Source organism: Myripristis murdjan, chromosome 6 (genome assembly GCF_902150065.1).
Source record: "Myripristis murdjan chromosome 6, fMyrMur1.1, whole genome shotgun sequence".
Lineage (NCBI taxonomy): Eukaryota > Metazoa > Chordata > Actinopteri > Holocentriformes > Holocentridae > Myripristis > Myripristis murdjan.
Genome location: NC_043985.1, coordinates 15,071,864 through 15,093,211, shown reverse-complemented (window position 1 = coordinate 15,093,211; position 21,348 = coordinate 15,071,864). Strand labels below are relative to the sequence as shown.

General features: G+C 41.9%; 1 protein-coding gene across 1 annotated transcript; it reads left to right on the top strand.

Moving 5' to 3' along the window:
- Nucleotides 1–3,403: 3,403 nt before the first annotated feature.
- Nucleotides 3,404–16,675, top strand: pparab (peroxisome proliferator-activated receptor alpha b). Its single transcript, XM_030053085.1, has 6 exons — nt 3,404–3,649; nt 6,157–6,320; nt 9,298–9,436; nt 12,617–12,816; nt 15,369–15,822; nt 16,431–16,675. The coding sequence occupies exons 1-6, from the start codon at nt 3,436–3,438 to the stop codon at nt 16,673–16,675; spliced, it is 1,416 nt and encodes a 471-aa protein (XP_029908945.1). The 5' UTR covers nt 3,404–3,435.
- The last annotated feature ends 4,673 nt before the right edge of the window (nt 16,676–21,348 follow it).

Genomic DNA, 21,348 nt, shown 5'->3' with positions numbered 1-21,348 from the left:
GGCTGGCTATGTAATGTGTTTCTTATGGGGAATGGGTGAGCATAATGTGGGGGGCTGGGTGACCATCTTAAACTACTGTGGAGAGATCCATCAGACTGGATGGATTGTTTATGCTCCTTTCTCACACTTGTCTTGTGATCACAGGGTACAGACACACAGTAGTGATACACATTAAAGCTATTTTTGGAGCAAACCATTACAGGATTAATTGGTCTAGCAAGAGATTGAATTCCACTGGTGGCAGGTTGTTGTGGACTTCAAATGCCTGTTGCCTACCCGTGGCTGCTGATTTCAAAACGTGATCTGTTTGTCAGCATTGCCATGGCATCGTCATGGCGACCCCAGTGGCTGTTGGGTAGCGGTCCTTTGTCAGTGTACTAGGGGGCATACAGGGGATGAGAGCCATCCCCTTCCCCCCTTTCGGACGCTAACCCTAACGCACACAAACACAAGTGACCTTGCTCGTCCTCTGCTCAGTGTGTGCAGCGTCCTCAGCAGGCTTGGCTGAACGAGCACAAGAGAGGTCTTGACCTATGGGACAAAGCCTTGCTGTTACCGTAGGAACCGCTATTTACTGTCTCTCTCTCTCTCCTACCTTGCTTGCTTGCTGTCTCCTGCCCATTGCTGATTAAGACCCTATAATGTCGCTCAAGTGACATTCCACCACAACCTCCTTCACTCTCCTTCTTCTGTCTCATTCTCCTAGACCTAAATCTGCTCTTAAGTGGCTATGTGTGTTTACATACGCCCCGTGCAGTATGTTGGTGACAACACAAGGTTAGCTTGGTCCAACAGTTCATAGTTGCTGATAGGGGGTCATACGGTCAGTAAGGGACTTGAGGCATGTATGTTATTTAAATAGAAAGTCATGTGTGCTCTGGGTGTCTGTTTACACAATGCCTAGCCATCTTAGCCAGTCATCGACGCTATACTTGTGGACATACTGTATCTATCTATATCTGGACTGTGTCAGCATCTATGTATAGACCCAGAAGTTTTTACTGACCTGGAAAAAAGCTCTTTAATGGTATGGCAAGCATACTTCATACACAAATTCATCTCATCTTACCACTAGATAACAGCTCGTCCAAGTTAATTAGGTGTTATCTGAATAGACAGCATTGACGTTGGTCTAACTGTAGCCAAGCAGCTCCTTTGTTTTTCTTTGTGGCAGTATTCTAATGAGACAGTGCTGAGTGAAGTGAGTGTATGAAACAGGATGTCTTCTAAATGAAGACCTGAGGGTCAGGAGCTAGACTCTGAATGCTAATGAGAGCTGCTTTATCCTACCAGAGCTAACACTTCCTCCATTCAGAGTTCTTAGTATATTGTAGAGTGAGTAGCTCAGCAAAGCAGCCCACTGACTGCCAGCACTCTTTTCATTCACGGTAGTGCTTTTTTATCAATGGGAATCTCTAGGGTCTTTACGATTTGATTGTTGTGATTAAAGTGCTGCGATTCTCAATGCATAATGGCTTTAAGTGCAGTGCATTGTGATTTTATTTTTTCTTTTTGCATAATAAAATTAACATCTAAAACATAACAGTTTAAACAAGCACCGTCAATTTTACATGTGTGGTGCTGCATTAAGAAAAGACAATGACGTGTCTCACAATCGCCAGTGGAGGTGACACAGTGGGCAGCAGGCTTTAAGGTGGCCCTTTTAAAATCAGTGCTGCTTGGTTTATCACTTATGTGTTGAATTTACTGATGGTGCCTACCAGTTAAGAAGTCTTGTTCTTACTCTACAAAGCAGAGGTATTTCTTGATGAGCAAGGCTCCATTAAATATTTGTATGGATTTTCATTTGAAGTTCTGTCCCAAGTGAAGAGAGAGTTAGAGGGATTTCCAGAGTACTTATAATAACTCCATATGGCAGTTCTTGCATATTGTGTACCCCTTATATTGTTTTCTGTTTCCTTGAATAGCAGGAAAAAGTGCAATGTATCAGCAGGTTTGTTTTTAATGGAGAAGACACTAAATTATCAAGACCGCTCTGGCTGAACAATGAACATAGAATGAGAGCTCAATTCATCTGCTTTATCAAAACTTCTGCTTTTGGGAGTTAAAAGTATTTTTTTTCTGCCCCAGTGCAGAACAAGACAAGCTAGGATCGCAAATCTCACATTATTCAGTCTTATCCATCCACGCACAAAATCCAGAGCCTGTGTCCCTTGATGCTATGCTGATTCTCCATCCTTACAACTGTATAGCATGAGCTACAGACGTCAATAGAATACCATGAATTTTCAGCTGGGAACATAGGGGGTATTCAGGGCAGTCACTCTGCCTTCTAAAATAACTTACAGTACATTACACAGTGGGGGGGCAAGTTAAGGTTGAGGCTCCGCTCCAAAGGCAGTCATTTGCAACAGTGTGGTATGGCAGAGTATAGCCAACAGCTGTCTTATATCCTATAGCCGTATAGCCGCCCCCCTTACTCAACTTGTAACCCATGCCCCATTTGAGGTTCTTAGCAGGGTGTGATGAAAGGGGCTTACTGTAGATTGACCTACTTTACGTGTGGATGTATGGAGCTGGAATATGTGCAGTTGGCCCAGAGGGCGATGTAAAGGTCCGTCGCCCCAGCCAATCCACGTTAAGCCAAGCCCACTTCTTAGATCCCTTTCCAGCTTAGCTCTGTACCTCACCTCAGTGCATACTGAGAGCGTACTGTACAATTTGACAAATATTTGCCCATCTACAAGCCAGACAACCATGTAACCGTTTCTTGTCCTAGCCGAGCCTAGTCCAGCATATCACTCAATCTTTCTACCTTAGTACGGCCTAAACCAGCCCAGTGACCTACATTCCTGTCTCCACTACTACCCTTCCCCCCACTATCTCTCTTTCTCTCTCTCTCTCTCTCTCGCTCTCGCCCCCCCCCCCCTTTCTCCCTCTCTCCCTCTCTCTCTCTCTCTCTCTCCCTCTCCTCTGTCTCTGTCTTTCCATGGCGCTGTTAAGTCCAAAAGGATAAAGTTACTGTGTCTAGATTTAGTAGCTCATCAGTGGAACAGCCTGTGTTGTGTCATAAGATATTGCACGTCCTTCATTGCCTGCTGACCCACTATAGCAACATGCATCATCTGGGGGTTTGGATGGCCAAACATTGCATCAGCGCTGCCTATTAGCCCAATTAATCCTAACTGTGCTCCTCACGCTATGTTAAACGCCATGTGTGGTGAGAGATTATGCAATTTTACTGAGCTGTGTTGATGCTGTAAATTGTGTCATTATGCTTGTCACGCTTGTCCTACGGGGCCGAATTATAATGAATATCATATGGGGAAATGCGAGCAGAGGTGACCTTACATATTATTTCTTCATCTTCACTTTTTCTTTGTGTCTACCTCCGTGTCTATATTGCATTTTGCTTTCTTTCCTCTCTCCCCAGTCTGATGAGTGAGAGTGTCGGTGGCCTGCTCCTCCACCGCAATGGTCGACATGGAGAGCCACTACCATCCCCCTTCTCCCCTAGAGGACTCAGTGCTGGGAAGCCCCTTGTGCGCTGACGATGATTTCATGGGTGGCATGGAGGAGCTCCAGAACATCTCCCAGTCCATCGATGAGGATGCCCTCAGCTCCTTCGACGTTCCCGAATACCAGTCCTCCAGCAACGGGTCCGGCTCTGAAGGTTCCACTGTCCTAGGTGAGGCGGCGAACGTTGAATTTGGCTTGTGGTTCTTTTGAATCGCCATGGTCAGCAAGATGGCATTTTTTTATTTGAGTCAGACATTTACTCCCGTTGTCATTGCCCCATACTCATACATTTCATAGTTTCAAAATGTCCCAAGCAGCTCTGTGTAATCTCCTCCTCTCCATGTTGTTCTTGTTGTTGTCAGAGCAGGGGTTCGATCCCTCCGACACATAATCCCTAATTTGCTCCGACTCAGTGTTCAGAGAGGACAAACACCCTGGCTTGTTTAACCTCTGGCCTCAACCTACAGCCAACAGCAACAAGGGTGCTCATGGCATTTGATTGCCCTTTTTTTCCTCAGATTGTCTGCCTGACCCACTTTTTCATGCCTTTGGGCAACAGTCCTCCCAGTCTTACTCTCTCTTTCTCAGTCTGTATGTCCCTGTTTGTCTCGCTCTGTCCATCTTACTGACTTTGTCTCACTGTTTTTGTCTCGTCATTTGACACTACTTCTGTCTTTTTTTTCTTGTTTTGTCATGTTCTTGTTTCTGTCTTTCTTTTTCTTTTTCTCTCTCCTCTTATCTATTTCTCATTCTCTCTACTCCCTTTTCTCCCTCTCTCGTCCTGCAAGCCCTCTCCTCGCCCCATATCCAAAGAGGAATTCACACATTCCTTAGTCACCAAGCACCACCTCTCAGGAAACATCCACTTTGCTTCTGTGTTTGCCTCTGAATAGAAGCCACATGGAAGTCCTGGAAATTTATGCTACTACCAAGTTATGCAACAAGCCTAGAAGCTGTGAATGGTCTGGCAAAGTAAACATTTAATAAAAGAATATAGGCTGTGGATAGAGAGAAGAGGAGCAGTAAAGAGAAGGCAATGCTGAGGGAAGGCATCATGGAAACTGATGATGATGTCATGGAAAAGCCATTGAGAGGGTGTTCAGGATTTCTCCTTGTTTATGAGTGTTTATTAAGTGCTAAGAGTGAGAGACGGAGAAGAAGAAACAGATACTATGGTGTACTGACATGCTCTCCCTGGCCACAGTCAGTTGAAGCACGTGTTCTTGAACCAAGCAAAAACTCAGTTCCAAGTCCATTGCCAAATACTTATCTCCATTTTGGCATCTTTCATCCGACTCATGTGGCTTGAATTAGTGCCACTGTTTTGTACCATTTCATCTCTGCTATGTGTGTACTAAGCAAGTGCAACCAACCATGTTCCATTCGCAAGGTCAAATTTGGAAACTGTTGGCAACCCATAGCAGACCCATGGGCTGTCACTCATGAGCTATACCGCTAATCTTATTTCAGTGTTGTGTGTGTGTGATAGACAGTAAACCACAAAGGACACACTAATGTCTCTTAATAAATAGTTGTTGTGATGGAACAGAAATTATGTCAACATCTGACTTGGTCTGTCAGGCAAAGGAGGTCCAACTGCTTGAGTTCCACTAGTTAGTCTGCTAGTAGGGAGTGAGTCTATTTAAAACTAAATGTGGAAAAAACAGAGATTCTTTTAATAGGACCCAAAGCAGCAAGAAACACACTGCACTCAATGCTTGGTGGTCTTAGCAAACAGATTAACCCACACATCTCAGCCGTGGGAGTGATTCTAGACTCTGATTTAAATATGAATTCTCATTTTAACAAGGTCTTCAAAATATGATTTTTTCATCATAGAAATAGTCAGACCTTTTTAACTCAGAAAGATGCTGACACTTTTTTCTAGCCAAATAGACTATTATTTCCTTTTTACTGGATTACCTAAAAAGTCTATGAGAAAAATACATCTAGATCAGAATGCTGTAGCCAAAATCATAACTAACAGACTTTACATAACTAAAACAATGAAAATGGATCGCATTACCCCGCTGCTTAAGATGCCGCACTGGCTACCTCTACAAAACAGACATTAGTTTCGTGTCTCAAAATGTCTCTACAAAGCAGACATTAGTTTCAGGATTGTTAATAAATGTTAAACATCCTGCCTTCATCAACTGCCAGAATGTCCTTGAGCAAGGCACTTCTGTTCCAGTGGTACTGCTCACTCTCCAACAGCAGAAAATGTTTTTGCATTGCCAAATGAATGTGAACTAGGGCAGTGCAGAGCAAGAGCATGCATGCTCAAGAAAATGCTGAGCCCTGGATAAATATTTAAAGGAGAAGCGCAGCAAAAAAATGAAAATGCTGTCATTATGTGCTCGCCCCATGCCAGAAACACAGTTAAAATGTCTTTGTCCATACAACACGTCACAAATTCCTAAGACTGTAGTGAAGATTTGCACTATATTACATCGGCTTGTTCCACTGAGGATATATGTTTGGTTTGGGAAGATTTGACTCATGCTGTCTGAGCTGTATAGAGCAATTTATTGTCAATTTTTTTTGCCCATTTTAAAAATTGAAATAAATCATCTCAGCTGGTTAGCCATGTAGTCATGGTAATTGCTTAAAGATGTGTGGTCAGGGTAATAGTGTTATGACATGTATATTAATCCATGTGCTTGTATGGTCTAGATGCCCTGACCCCAGCGTCCAGCCCCTCATCAGGTGTTTATGGGGTGGCAGCAGGCCAAGAGGAGTTCTCATCTTCCACCTCATCCCTCAATCTGGAGTGTCGAGTGTGTGCTGATCGCGCCTCGGGCTACCACTACGGGGTCCATGCCTGTGAAGGCTGCAAGGTGAGACGGAGATCATACACATAAATTAAACAGTCCGACAAGTAGTTCACTTTTCATTCGCATGTCACTAGGTGTTAAAGCTGCTACTGCTGTCCAGAGCAGCTTACAGTGACTGAGCCGGTAGTGGTTCACTGTCTTGCCAAATGGCACTCAACTGTTAAATTACATGATGAATGCCATGGGGATTGAACGAGTGCAAATTCTGTTTCGGGACTAACCAGCAACCCTGCCACACACACTTTTGCTGACTGTTTCTCTCAGTCACTTGCGCTTTCTTTCGCTCGGTCACTATTTCTCTCAAAATCTGTCAATCATCTTCGTGCTAAGTGGCAGAAACTAGGGCACGCCATGCTTGAAATCCAGAGGCGCTTTGTCTTGTGACTTCTGCTGATTCTGAACAGCATCAATACAGCTTTAGCCTTCACACATGGCCACACTGTCTTTTCTCAGTTAATTGTTTACCAGCCATGTTGAAGAACAACCCAAGGCTGTGTTTTTCAAGAGGCACCAGAGGACAAAGACATCTTGAGGTGTGTGCGTATGTGTTAGACTCTGCCCTTTGTGGGCGTGTTAGTATTCTGTATCCTTTGTATAAGCTCACTCAGTCAATCAGTCACTTAAAACTGAAGGAAGGGTGAGAGACTTATCAGTGCCGCCTGTGAGAAGATATTGTTGAAGACATTGTTTTGGGTAGCAGCCTTGATAATATTGGTAGTATGAATGTTAGTGTTCCATTACAAATGCATCATTCATATCAGACACAGTTGCTCATCACTAAAATGTGTGCATGTGTGAATTTATGCTTGTAAAATTTGGGCATAGACAGTCATTTAGTGTATGTATGATTCTGTGGGGTTTTTTTTGTTCATTTGTGTCTCTGCGTATGCAGTGCCATGGGTCAATATGTAACTATCTCTATTGGACGTATCTTTGGTCGGCTGTATCAGGGGTCAGGGCAGAGTCCCTGTTATGTGGCCCATCTCAGGAAAGGCTTTGCCAAGTCACAGGGCTGGGCTATAAAACCCCAAGATATCACAGACATCAAGGTAAGTTTGTTGAGCTTTGCATTGACCAATAACAGGCAGCCGTTAAAAGTTCTAGTTAATTACTTAGGGCATGCCAAAGGGTAATGCTGAGGCTCATACATGCAGAAACAGTCACATTCACCACCACACACACACACATGATCACATAAGTGGTAAGCGTGATCATTTCATGTATTGATCAGCTGCTACACTCCACAAATGTGACTGTATACCACACTGTTCCAACACACAAACACAGCTATAGATCACTGAAGGTATTGATGTTGGATGATATGTATAGTCCATTGTCTGCAGTGTGACTTGCATGATGTGTGAGGCCCACTCATCATTGTATCATAGGTTGGCGCCATACAACTATGTAAGTTGTGTCTGCAGTTGTTTCCCCAAGACAAATTTCTATTCATGGAGAATGTTGTGTGATTTAGAGTTATAGCCAGTTTTACACCTAGTGACATTTCCTCCAGTCTTTTTACAATGCTTGAACTGTGTAAGTAGATTTTTTTTTACATCATTCATTTAAAGTAAAAGCTTTTTATATATTTTTCAATATATATATATATATATATATATATATATATATATATATATATATATATATATATATATATATATATATATATATAAATATATATATAAATATATATATATATATATATATATAAGCTTTTTAAATATTTTTTCGTCCAATGAGAGGTCTCTGAATGCACACCCAATAATGACAGCCTGTCAGAGTAATTGTTATTTATTTATTTATTTACTGGACAAGATCAAATGACAAGATTTACTTCCTCAAAATTGGGGAAATCAAATTCTGATATCTCTAGCTATGTTGATGGTGGCACAAGTGGCACAAGCAAAATAATTATTGCCGTCGAGTGAAATAATGCATTTTACCATGGTAACATTTTTCTTTACCAAATCACATAAACCTGCTTCTGTAATGTGACTATGGTAGAGTTGAGAAAGGTGACCCCTGTGATGTCAGTGCCCTGACCCCTTTACATGAGCAGCCCCGGGATGAAGCCCATTTGGCCTGAACTGGAATTCTATCCTGGCTTCATGTTGCCCCTGTTTTGTATGTGTGAGTGGGGGGGTTAGGCATTTGTGTGTGTGTGTGTGTATGGGCATGCGTGTGGAGGTGGGGGTTAGTGGGCGAGCATCAGTGAGGGAGAGTTACTTAACACACGTGCTTGCATGGTTACGGTGCATCTGTGCAATCCTGTGTGTGTTGTATATCATGTGAACATCTGTGCGTCTTTCACGTGTTGCGTGTGTGTTTTCTGTGTATGTATTTTGGTACACCTTATGCTTTCTTTTTTTTTTTTTTTTTTTATTTGAGGGGGGGGGGGGTTAAAATAACAATTTGTCATTAAGAATGGCTAAATACATAGTTAAGCAATTCCCCAGTCCATTTCTACCCTCCAGCCAACCACAAGCACACCACATGGACAGTCAATTTGTCCCCAAAGTCAGATATGGCTCCTTCTCAAGGTTGTGCAAGCTCAGTGAAGCCGATGGTGAAATGATAGCCATGCACTTCAAAGCTGATAGTGTCACGCACTGTTCGTATGGGAGTAAATAAACTGCATAGTGGCTTTCTTTCTGAATTGGGAGAGTGGCTCAATAGTTGTTGTTTTTTTTTTTTTTTTTTCCTGGATGCCATGATTGGTTGTGTTATAGCTGATAGGGGCTATTTGAGGGCAATCACTAGATTCTGTTACATTTCAAGTTTTATTAGCTTGAGTATTTTTCCTGGACATTCAAGTTTCACTTATGCCAAACTGGTGTTCAAAGGGTGTTATAGGAGAATAAGTACCAGGCTGGCATGGTTAAAATATCAACTGTAATAAAAGTTTGAGGCTTTGCTGCAGCATGGTTTTGATTAATATTTCAGCAAGATTTTTTTCTGTCCTGTCTCCTCATTCTCATAGGGTTTTTTCCGGAGGACCATCCGTCTGAAGCTTGAATATGACAAATGTGAGCGCCGCTGCAAGATCCAAAAGAAGAACCGCAACAAGTGCCAATACTGCCGCTTCCAGAAGTGTCTGTCAGTGGGCATGTCCCACAACGGTGAGCCTCATTAGGCAGGAAGGGCTTGGACATCGTTAACAGTCCAGCAGCGCACACACAACAACAACAACAACAACAACAAAAAAAAACAACTATGTTACACAAACGTACACTATTTTGCACCACCATTGTACAGGCACTAGGGAAGAATGAACTCTCAAACACATGTAATTGTAACATTACACAAAAAATAAGTAATCCCACACCTCCCTTAGGTGTTGAATTACATGTTAGTGCAAGGGCCAGGCAATCACACACTTCTAAGCCACAGACACAAAATTCAATCATTTACCTATTTCAGCATTTACAACCATCCACATTTTCCTCATGCAGAAACAGACCACTTAGATCTGTAATTAATGCATCAACATGATCTATCTGTGACCATCTACGCGTCCTGTAACTTACATCTGTGAGTGCCGAGGTCATATTACATTGCCTCTGCTGAACCCACTACCCTCTTGCTGTGGAAATGTGAACAGGGAGGAAAGTTGGCAGTTGGCTTCTGGGTTTGTGTGCCTGGTCAGGTGATTTTGAAGTTGTTTGTGCAAGGTTTGGATGCACAGCAAAGCCACTTCATGACAGCTGGCTTCCCTGCATAGACAGATCTGGAAGATGACAAGAGGTTAAGAGGGGTCTTTTTTGAAAAGTGATTTTATGTTGTCTTTGACCTTCTGAATGACCTCAAATAATTGGTGTCGGTCAAACAAAAATAATTAGAAATGATGCCATCACGTATTATATGATATCAAACATTGGCATTCAATGACTCAAACCACCTGACAGTGAATTGTAAACAGTCATTTTTGTTAAAATGGATGTTTGTTGTTCGGCAATTAACTGTCTGAGTTTGCTCCAGTGTATCAGTTCAAACACTGTTACCGGTCTGGAGAAGACCCTGCACCACATTTGCAGGAATTTTTAAACCTTTAGTGTTCTTGCAAGACTAAATAGGGGTTTTAAACGTCTTTATTTGGCAATCTTCCAGTTAAAAATTGACCAGAGACTCTTGAAAACTCTTAAGTCACTCTTTAATCATTTGGCTCCTCTGGCATACCCTTAACCACAAAGCTCTTGAGAGTTCAGTCAAACAGCCACAGAGAAGCCACACACACATGCAACCACTGTGAACACCATAAACACAATTATCTTTCTTAAAAGCACAACATCAGATTTTCATTTCGGTGACGATTATCTTTGTTTGGAATACTGGAATGTTGAGGTCAAAGTCTGAGAGATTCCGCTGAGCACTGTTTACTTGTGTGCTCTGCGTAAATATACAACATGGCATGCTGACCCTTGGCCAAGGTCAATGTCCTAGTTGATACAATGCGCTGAAATAGATTTTGGAGATGACGTGAGCTTTGTGTGAGTATGTGTGTGTGCGTGCATGTGCAGGTGCTTGCATGCATCTGTCAGTTTGTTTAGTACAAGGACCAGAAAGGTCAGTGTAATTGGTGAGTTTACAGACAGTCTGTGCACACAGTGCAGACCCTGCATAGTGCGTGAGCGCTGGCGTCAGGGAATGCAGAGCACGGGCAGCCTCTCCAAGCATCTATACTGATAACCACCACCAACTGTAATACGTCCCATGGGAGTATTTACAAGAGTCTCCACAGTACATCCAGGATACGTTGCCTTGATTTTAATGATTGATGCGCCAGTGCGCCAGTGCTCAGCAGTAATATTTCTGTCAACTACACTTCCTCTTTCGGTATATGTGTCTTGGGTTTCATTGGCCTAAATGTAACTGTAGAGGGGGAGGAAGGATATCGGAGAGGGAAGTGCAAACTGATCTTGCGATGTGTGGTGGACAACAGGACCGCAGTGCTGCTAATTTTGGAAGTTTCTGTCTCTCTGTCTGTATCGATCACTCATTGATTTCACAGCTAAATCGGACCATACCGGAAGATTCTTACCAAAGTAGCTCAGTACCCTCACAGGTCAAACTTAACTTGCTGCAGCCCCACTCTTTTAGGTGCTTTTATTATCACACAGCACACACATGATGGAACTTTTTACAACTCAGTAATACACAAAGCCACAGATGACATGTACAGACAGGATGCACCATAGCAAACAGGTCAATATGATGAAGACTTAATCAGTGCCATAAAACTGTAAACATGTTGGGGCAGCATGTGGGACATGACAAAGTGTTTATGAGTTTAGCTGTGGAGAAGGAGGTTTTTTTATTGCCTGAAACTTCTTCCACACTGCAGCCGTTCAGTAAGATCGGAGAATCGACAGACTGTCCCCCTCCCGCCTGGGCTTTCCTCAGCGGGGGTCAGCGACTCATCCCTGCACCCTGCATCTTAGGAAGTAGACTTATGCTGAGCTTAGGATCACTCACTTCCTTTCTTCTTAATTGGACTTGGCTGCTATCCAGGGATCCACTGTGGAGCTTTACCTGCTTTACATGAGCCATCCACTTTGTGGACAGTAATCTAATGGGCCCTCGTGCTGTCTGCTCACTCAGTATCCTGTTCCAGCTCCGTACTGCTCAATAAGCCTGGATTTGTTCCATTGTTTGTTTGCTTTGTGGAAAGAAGTGAAATTTGATCTCCCTTTATGCTTTTATAGTCTCATAAATGCAGGTAGTTGCTGCAGCTTTAGTCGCTGAATGTGCTATCAAAGGCCAGTGTGTGCTGAAAATGAAGTAGTGCATGCAGGTGTTCAATATTCTGTGTGTGTGTGTGTGTGTGTGTGTGTGTGTGTGTGTGTTTGTGCACACCAGCTTGTGCTCATTTAAGTTGGTGAGGAGGGGTTAAAAACAGTTCAGATCTAATCTCATTAGTCACTTAGGATCAGTCTGTCTGAGAGATGCCAGAGTACTTTTGTGCAAAAACAACACCTAATAGTGTGTTCAAACAACCACATGTCTGATACCCACTTGATACACACCATGTAGTGCGGTGTTCTGTTTTAATTTCCTTCTCCTCTAATGCTTGAAAAGGAACAGTTTGTTTATTCTTTTCTGTTAGTTGACAAGTGTTCAATTCTGTGTTGTTTTGTATTTGATGTCGCTCCCTCCTAAATTAAAATTGCACTAATTAAACCTAATTTAATTTAATAACCATATGAAATTTGATCTGAGACATATTAATTGATTGTACAGAATTTTATTCCACACAGTTGCCATCTTCTCAATCTTCAATGTGTCTCTGGTGCTCTCAATAGCCATCCGTTTTGGACGGATGCCCCAGTCAGAGAAGCTGAAGCTGAAGGCGGAGATGGTGACGGGGGACAGGGAGGTGGAAGACCCCCAGCTGGCTGACCAAAAGACCCTGGCCAGGCAGATTTACGAGGCCTACCTCAAGAACTTCAACATGAACAAGGCCAAGGCCCGAACCATCCTCACCGGCAAAACCAGCAACCCTGTATGTAGAATTGAGCTGCTCTGGGGCTTGATGAGTGAAAGTTTTATGTGTATCTGTGGACTGCATGTTCATGGTCATTATATTACAAAAAATTTCCTAGCGTGTCCAAGGTCACGTTGTCTTGCAACTTTTTAATTTGTCTCTTCCCAAACACTGGAATGGTTTTATTCCCAGTCTGAGGACATGCTAAAGAAATTTGCAACCAAACTTGTTCTTATGTCTCAATATGACCTGGCAACCAATCCCTCAGAGATTACATGCAGCCAGCCAATGACAGAAATAACTTGCTCAATCGGTGGTGCAAGCCAGCACACAAGCCAGACAAGGAAACATCTGTTTGCACCGAAACGGTATAAAGGCCCACTGTATAAAGCCGCCCCCCACCACCACCACCGTTCCCCGACCCTTTTCATCCCCCTCCCTTATCTACCCCAAAAACATTCTCTTCACAGCCCCGTATCTCTCTTTCCTTTGATCAGAAAAGGGGGATTGAAAGAGGTAGGGTTCTTCTCTGCTGCCCAGCGTTATGATGAATTCCATGGATGGATGTGTGTAGGTGTGAGATAGGTCAAGAGGGACAGGGCAGTCAAAGTACAAATCCATGTTCAAACATAGACCTGCCACGTTGCCATGGGAGTTCAGAGATTCTCGATGATTCCGTGTCCATTTCCATTTGACATCCACAAAGGGTTTCCACGTTTTACAGCTGTTTGAAATCAGTCCAGTGGAATCATGCACGTATTGCTTGATCTTCATCTTCTCTAAAGTCTGCTGTATGCTCACGGTGTCACGGTGCTTGTGAACAGCTGTGAACGAGCTATGCAGTCTCACCGTAAACTACAGGTTGAATTCTGTACTCCTTCCCTCAGGTTTATTTCACACACTTTCACCCTGGAAAGCCTCCAAAACATGTCTGCCCAGCATTTGCTTTTGCTTCCAGTGGCTCCCTGTGGAAGTCATTTTCTACATTATGCCAGGACTCGGCATAAGAATGCTGACATGTTGCATTACTTCCATTCTGAGATTGTTTGTGTATCAAATGTCAAGTTGAGCGAACTGCACAGTGGCAAAGGGAAAGTACTTAATCTCTTGCCTGCTCATTTTCTGCTAAAATCCAATTCAGTCACAGTGCCCGGGAGGAATACTGAGCCATTATTGTTGCAGCTTTGGCTCTGATTTATGTACAGATCATATCAGTTTTTACAGTTTACCTCAGCTGGCTTTTGGCTGTGGCCTGATTCAACCTCAATATGAGGAAAACGTGGATTAGTTTTACATGGCTGTTAAACTACTTTGAGTTCTATGAGGAAATTGGCATAGCAAGTTAGCAGAGTTATATTACCTATTCTCTGTTGACATTGTGATGACATTAGCCAATTTTGGGGCTTCTCTGCTTGTGTAGGAGCACACAGCATCAAGTAATTGAAGGAGTCTGTATCAGGAAAACTAATTATTTATCTGCTTGTGCACAAGGCCAGTGCTGAAGCAGTTTTGATCCAACATTGCTTCCCGGTGTTGTGAAAGACTGATTAATTCCTAATGACAAAGTACAAATGCTTTTAAGAAAGAATGCAAATTAATACAGTAATTTACATTTTCTACACTGGGCACTCAAGATTAGCTTATTTGTGAAGTCAGCATCCTTTATTAGGATATCTACTGAAAATGATTTGATGAGCATGCACAATTCTGAGTAAAAAGCAAGGCAAAAGTCTACTGCTTGGTGTACTGCTTTGCCACTGTTGTGTGAGCTTAGCATAGCACCAGTAAATCAGTCTGATATGATGTGCAGCAGCAGGTGCTAGCTTGGCCTCTGTGGGAACAGTGACACAACTAAAACCCTTATTCCCCCCGCTCAATGAGCATTATTCCCCACTAAATGAACCAGAGGGCTTAATTTTTTAGAATTCGTTTTGCATCTTGTTTCAACTTAGGATCATTTTTATGCTGGGCCATAGTTGTAAATTAGTTACCATTTTGTTTCTGTGTTTACCCTAGTAAGTCCAGCTTTGCCTTGATGTAGAAAATAAGTTATTGTGTTGTCTGCAACTGTGACAAACTGATTGAAGGAAAATGTTACTCACTCCCTAGCTAGATTGTGACAGAGATAGAGAGATGTTTTTAGAAGATGCCGTCTGAACCGTATACCCCAACAGATCAGGTTTAAAGGGTCCAACTTTTTTGCCAACCTTGTGAGTGAATCAGTGTCATTCATGCAAATATTTATATGGAAATGATTTGGGCTTTTGGCCATTACTGACATCCATACAAATATAGCTGCATGGGCAAGGAGCTCAGGAAATAAATTATGTCATCACTGAGATTTGAGGTGTCAGTAAGGGTTCTTGGCTTACCCTATTTCTTCTAGTAAAGATTGTGTGTGTAAAGACGATGAGCCTATAGGCATACTTGTTTTGTGGTAAGCAATGGAAGGTTGTTCATGTAGAAAAGGTTGCTGATTCAGCCATTTTCTTATTTCCATTTCCATTGTTGAATAGCTGTGCTTCATATATCTTCACTCTCTTTCTCCACCCTCTTCCTCCTCCCTCCAGCCCTTCGTTATCCACGACATGGAGACCCTGCAGCTGGCAGAGCAGACGCTGGTAGCCAAGATGGTGGGGACGGCAGGGATGCTGAAGGACAGGGAGGCAGAAGTTCGCATCTTCCACTGCTGCCAGTGCACCTCAGTGGAAACAGTCACCGAGCTTACCGAGTTTGCCAAGTCTGTCCCTGGCTTCTCAAGCCTGGACCTCAACGACCAGGTGACTCTGTTGAAATACGGCGTGTACGAGGCCCTCTTCGCCATGCTCGCCTCCTGTATGAACAAGGATGGGCTGCTTGTGGCGTACGGCTCGGGCTTCATCACCCGGGAATTCCTCAAGAGCCTGCGGCGGCCGTTCAGCGACATGATGGAGCCCAAGTTTCAGTTTGCCATGAAGTTCAATGCTCTGGAGCTGGATGACAGCGACCTGGCTCTGTTTGTGGCAGCTATCATCTGTTGTGGAGGTGAGGACGCAGGGGAAAGAACGTCTTGTTTGTGCTAAGGCTGTTAATCTGCTTGTTTGCCACAGTGTGTGCCTTTTTTATCTGAGAATGAGAATTTTAACCCACTGTAGTTCAAGACAAACGCTCATCATGAGAGATGAGCGATATCTCAATATTGAATTGATATCGTGATAAAAGATTACATACATCTGGGATTTTGGATATCATAATCTTGTGACATGGCATATGTGTTATCTTTTTCTGGTTTTTGTTTTTTCTGGACATATAAGACTGTTCCAGCTGTTCTGTTATTTGCCTCTGCCTACTTGGTCATCATATCCACATTAATGATTTTGTATCAAAAGTCTCTTGTGTGTAAATTGCATTGCCCAATCCTGGCTTCCATGTTACTGATATAACAAGGACTTTCATCGTAAATTTAAATTTATAATTGTTCCAGAATTGTAAAGGCACTGTGATGCCACATTGTCACAGAATATTTTTACTCTTAACGGGAAATTGTCATTATAAAGTCTCGATCAGCTCTCTTTATTTACTTATTTATTTATTTGCTTTATTTACTTTATTATTGATTTGTTCGTTTATTTATTTGCCCTCTCTTTCATCAGACCGCCCGGGGCTGGTGAATGTGTCGCACATCGAGCGCATGCAGGAAAGTATTGTCCAGGTGCTACAGCTCCACCTACTGGCCAATCACCCCGACGACACCTTCCTCTTCCCCAAACTGCTGCAGAAACTGGCCGACCTCCGGCAGCTGGTCACAGAGCACGCTCAGCTGATCCAGGAGATCAAAAAGACGGAGGACACCTCACTGCACCCGCTCCTGCAGGAGATTTACAGAGACATGTACTGAGGGAGGTGGAGGACGCGTGAGGAGAGGCGCTCTATGAACCCTCTTCTTTTTCAGGGAGTCAGGGACAGACGAATAGTGCTCCATAAGCTAGGGTTGAACCACTTAAACCCCCAAATGCAGCAAGAGTTAGCTCTTTTGGCTTCTGGTCAGAGCAAGAAGTCCATATAGGCCCATGTCAAGAGGGCTGATGGCTCTTTTGGCTTGACACAATGCTCTCCACTCCGTTACATGGACCTGCCCACACAGGACAAGTTATGTGTGTAAAGAGGTGATTGAGCCCCCATCTGGTGAATGGTGAATAAGATGTCTGGCCAAGCACATGAATTAGAAAAAAAACAAACTGAAAGCTAATTTGAAGTCTTCTGGGCAGCCTCTTTGGTTATACATTATGCTATTCCCATCCCGATCCTTTTCAATGCCCTTAAGGGAGGACATATAGTGAACTTGACAGAGTCGCCACTCCAGCAGTATATTTTAAGATAAGACTTTTGTACTGAAATCAAACGGCAAAGAGCCATATGCACCTACATTCACAAGTAACAACACCCAAGTGACTTCAGTGGTGACAGCAAGGTTCAGGCAGTAATGACACAATGTTAAAGCAAGGCAGCTTCTCCTTTATCGGATGTGCCCTATCAAGTTTGTCATCAAATCCCTGTACATCTTTAAGCACCCGAATGTGTGGTGACAGTTAGCTACTTCCCAGTCCATTACCATTTGTCCTCTTCTTTTTACACCTGGAGACTCACCCATGGTTTCTATAAGCTTCTGAACATAATAATTGATATTATTTGTAAGTATTTTAAGCCATAATTTGTTGTTAATGATGGTCAATGTTGCACACTATCCCCGTCTGTCTCTCCTTTTCTCACCAAGAAAAAACTGCAACATGTAGGCTTTGTGTGCTTTCTCTGCACTTACGACTCAAACTACGAATCACAAACATCAAGAAATGTCTCTACTTTTGATAAAAACAAACTACAATGACAATAGTTATACTTTACCCTCTAGAACTAGCTAGCAAACTATGGACATTTGTATGAGATTTGATGTCATTCAATGGCCACAGGCAGAGATTCACTGTGTAAATGCACCACAATGCAATACTGAAGCACAAACGTGCCCAAAAGATGTGATAGTAGACTATTTTATACTAGACCTCCATTACAATGCCTTCTGCATAAAACACATGCATAAATATTTGGCACTCCATCCTGTTTTGTATCCTGGTATTCAAGGGCTTGCACCAAGATAAACCGTATTACAACCTTAATACTGGCAGACTTAAAAGCAGATTTACCACAAATCATTAATCAGTCTATTTCTTTCTTTTTTTTTCTGTGTGAAGCCCTACTTCTCAGTTCTCCTCTAAGTTTCCTCATTACCAATCTGTCTTTCTCTTGATCGCTCAAGTTCCTTTCTTTCTTTTCTCTCTCACTGTCTGCCTTCCACGGTGCCTTCAGTGGCTGTCTTTGGTCCTCACCTTATCCATAAATTAGGAGTCAGGGATCTTTCTATACACATTTTTTTATATGATGGAAAATGTAAATTGTTAATCGCTCATTTTTACACAAGCCAATCTGCACAGTATGGCATGGAAGATCAAGCTGGCTCTCTGACATTTTAAATTTAGGTTCATGTTATTTTTCATCATCAGTCACTTGTCACATTTGAGAGAAAAAAATATATGTTTCTCCTTCAGTTTCCCTTACAGTGAGTTGCTATTGGTAGTGTACAGTATTAAAGCTAAAAGACACTGCTAGCCACAAACTTTTGACTACCTGCACTGAATTGGTAAAGTCGACAAGCCATAGAAGGTCAGCTGAAAGGAAAATGTGTAGACTTTTCCTCAATGAGATAAGTGTCTGGTAATGGAAAAAGAACACACCTAGTTTAACAAAGTCAGAGTATCTTTTAAAATCATTTCCTTTCCTCCTCTATCTCTGATAATAAATGTGCATGCGAAATGGCCACTCCTAGATATTGTAATAAAACTGTGTCTCATGGAAGACAGACACGTTCCACAAAAGAACTGTAGGGAACGTTGATCAGGAAATGATGAAACATGCATGTCTGATATTTTGGATAATATCAGTGTATCAGTGAGCGTATGTGTTTTTTCTTTCTTTCTTTCTTTCTTTCTTTTTTTCTTTCTTTCTTTCTTCCATCTGCTTATCTCACCAAAATCTCTAAAAAAAATTATCATGAATTACTGAAATCTGGTCAAGTGGAATGGACCTAGCTTTTGTAGTTATACCATGTTGTATAAACAGTGTACATAGATGAAATGATTATACTGACTGCTCACCCTAACTTTTAACCCTGAGGTATACAAGGTACTAATGATGATCAGCTTTTGTATTCCTTCATATTTGGTAAATACTTTTCAGTGTTTGAAATTGTACAGTAAATGTAGGTATGTATGTTCTTTTTGCTTGAGCACTGCATAATTGTGTTCTAATTGAGTTGGATGATATTTTTATACTAAAGCTGAAGTATATATGTATGACCAGAAGCGATAATTGTTTATTTGAAGTGGCGCAATTGAAGAGTGCAATGTAAATAGACTCAAGGGTAACAGGGCAACTGGCGATCTGAATATTCATAGATATGAATCACCATCGGGGGACATTCCTTTTGTTTATAGCCATTGATCGTGGCTACAGTATGCATTCCTTTTATTTCAGTAGAGCTTTATTCACCCCACACAGGACAATTAAATAAAGCTCTTATGATTTAAACTGAATGCATATGTGTGCCGGGCTGTAGTGGCACACATAACCCGTTGCAGTAGGTTAAAACACAAACACATAGTCGGACACTATATATTTTCAATAGACATCGTTTGTTTATTCTTATGCATGAAGATGCTATTGAAAGGTCAAGCTTACAGCTCAGCACTGACCGTCTGGGCTCCTCTTTTTATACTGTGGTCTCAGGTTGCACATGAAAAGGTAAAAGGAGGTTTATATATGCACAGAATTTCACCATCATTATCAGAAATGCTCCGTAGTTGCCTCGTCATATTGTACAAACCAGTCTATAATGATTTTTTGTGACACTAAATGCACTCATAACTTGCCATAACAGTGATCACGCGACATGATTTTGCGATTATGGAAGATGCAGTAGCTGAAATGCAGTATATTGTTTTATAACCCGCTCCCATTTTATCATGCTTTTTTGCTGACTTTTCTCCTCACTCGCTGCTATATTGTACTAACTCACCAAACATTGTTATGCCATGAATAGATTATACTGATCTTCGAGATGCCTGTGCTTATATTTTTCATAGAATGTCAAGTTCAACTCCCCCTGCAGAATTCATTCAATGCAGCTCATTTTTTTTAATCTCCCTCACCAATTCCCTGGACTTGAAGATCCCAGATACACTTGTAGGGATTAACCACAAATGATCTGTGCCTTAGCGTGTGCTCATGCCATAAAACACAAGAGTTAAGAGGGTCTGACTCTTATTCTCTCTCACACACATGCACACACACAAACAGAGACACACAGAATTGAATATAGTTGGTGTCGTCAAGCTAGAATCAGCTGCTACTGACACTCAACAACACTCACCAGCGCCACGCAGACAGGGAATGATGCCGTGACAGATTTAGGGAAATTATTACATATAAAACACAGTAAGACAGAGGCTCAGCAGTGATATTGAAACATTCTCCAAGCTACATATTCCCATTTTCCCACTGTAACATGAAGGATTCTTATAAATGGGACAGAATTTAAAAGAAAAAAAAAACTAAAGACAAAATGGTTTAAACACTAGAGCCAAATCCTAGAGGAGAAGTCATGTAAATTTGTGATGTCTGCTTACCCTTAGGAATGTCTGTTTTGTGTTGAATTGACAAGGGACTTTTGACATGTTATCAGGGAAACCTAGTCTTCCTTTTTTGAACTAGCTCAGGACATAGTGAGGTACTGTTTTTTTTCTCTCTCTCTCTCTCTCTCTTTCTGTTAAATGTGTTAATAGTGCTCTGCCTTACAGCACACAAACACCAACAATACTGATTAAAATTATTACTTATGTTCTCATGATTTTCAAAACTGACAGTAAAATGTAACCAGAGGGGCAGCAGTCATAGGAATTAGGTATTTGATTTGTCTTTGTAGGATTTTTTTTCCTGGATTTCATGGAGTTGATGCAGTGGTTTTTGTGGCTAGTGTCATGCAAAGAGACAACAGAGACTGTCTTTGGATGTGTCGTTAACGTGTACTGTGGCTTGGTAACAATACTGTAAATGTTTGACGAATGTATATCTAGTCATTTAAACAATGAAACAAGCTGACATTGAATGGATTTCAGAATAAAATGATTTGAAAATAAATTGATGACCCATTGTATGTTTGTGTGCATTCAATGGACCAGTGTTGTGTGAGAAGATGATTTTTACCATATTACACGCACACACACACAGTGAATCTAATGGTTAGGCTCACTGTAGGTGAACAGAAGAATAAGAAGACTAATAAACAGGTTATATTAGATAATATGTATTGGTGAGGATGTGTCCATGCTAGACCATAGGCCTGAAATAACAAGAGATACAGTATATTTGGCCTGTTGCTGTGGGTAGTCATGCTAGCTGGACTTGATCTAGGTCCGCCATCTACTGGTCTTCAGGCAAACCTGCAATTTGTACCATATCATT

Excerpts from the sequence above, each read along its gene's own strand:
- pparab (XM_030053085.1), top strand. The coding sequence starts at position 3,436 with ATGGTCGACATGGAGAGCCACTACCATCCCCCTTCTCCCCTAGAGGAC. Across the intron at positions 3,650-6,156 it reads TGAAGGTTCCACTGTCCTAG|ATGCCCTGACCCCAGCGTCC; the intron begins GTGAGGCGGCGA and ends TGTATGGTCTAG. Across the intron at positions 6,321-9,297 it reads ATGCCTGTGAAGGCTGCAAG|GGTTTTTTCCGGAGGACCAT; the intron begins GTGAGACGGAGA and ends TCATTCTCATAG.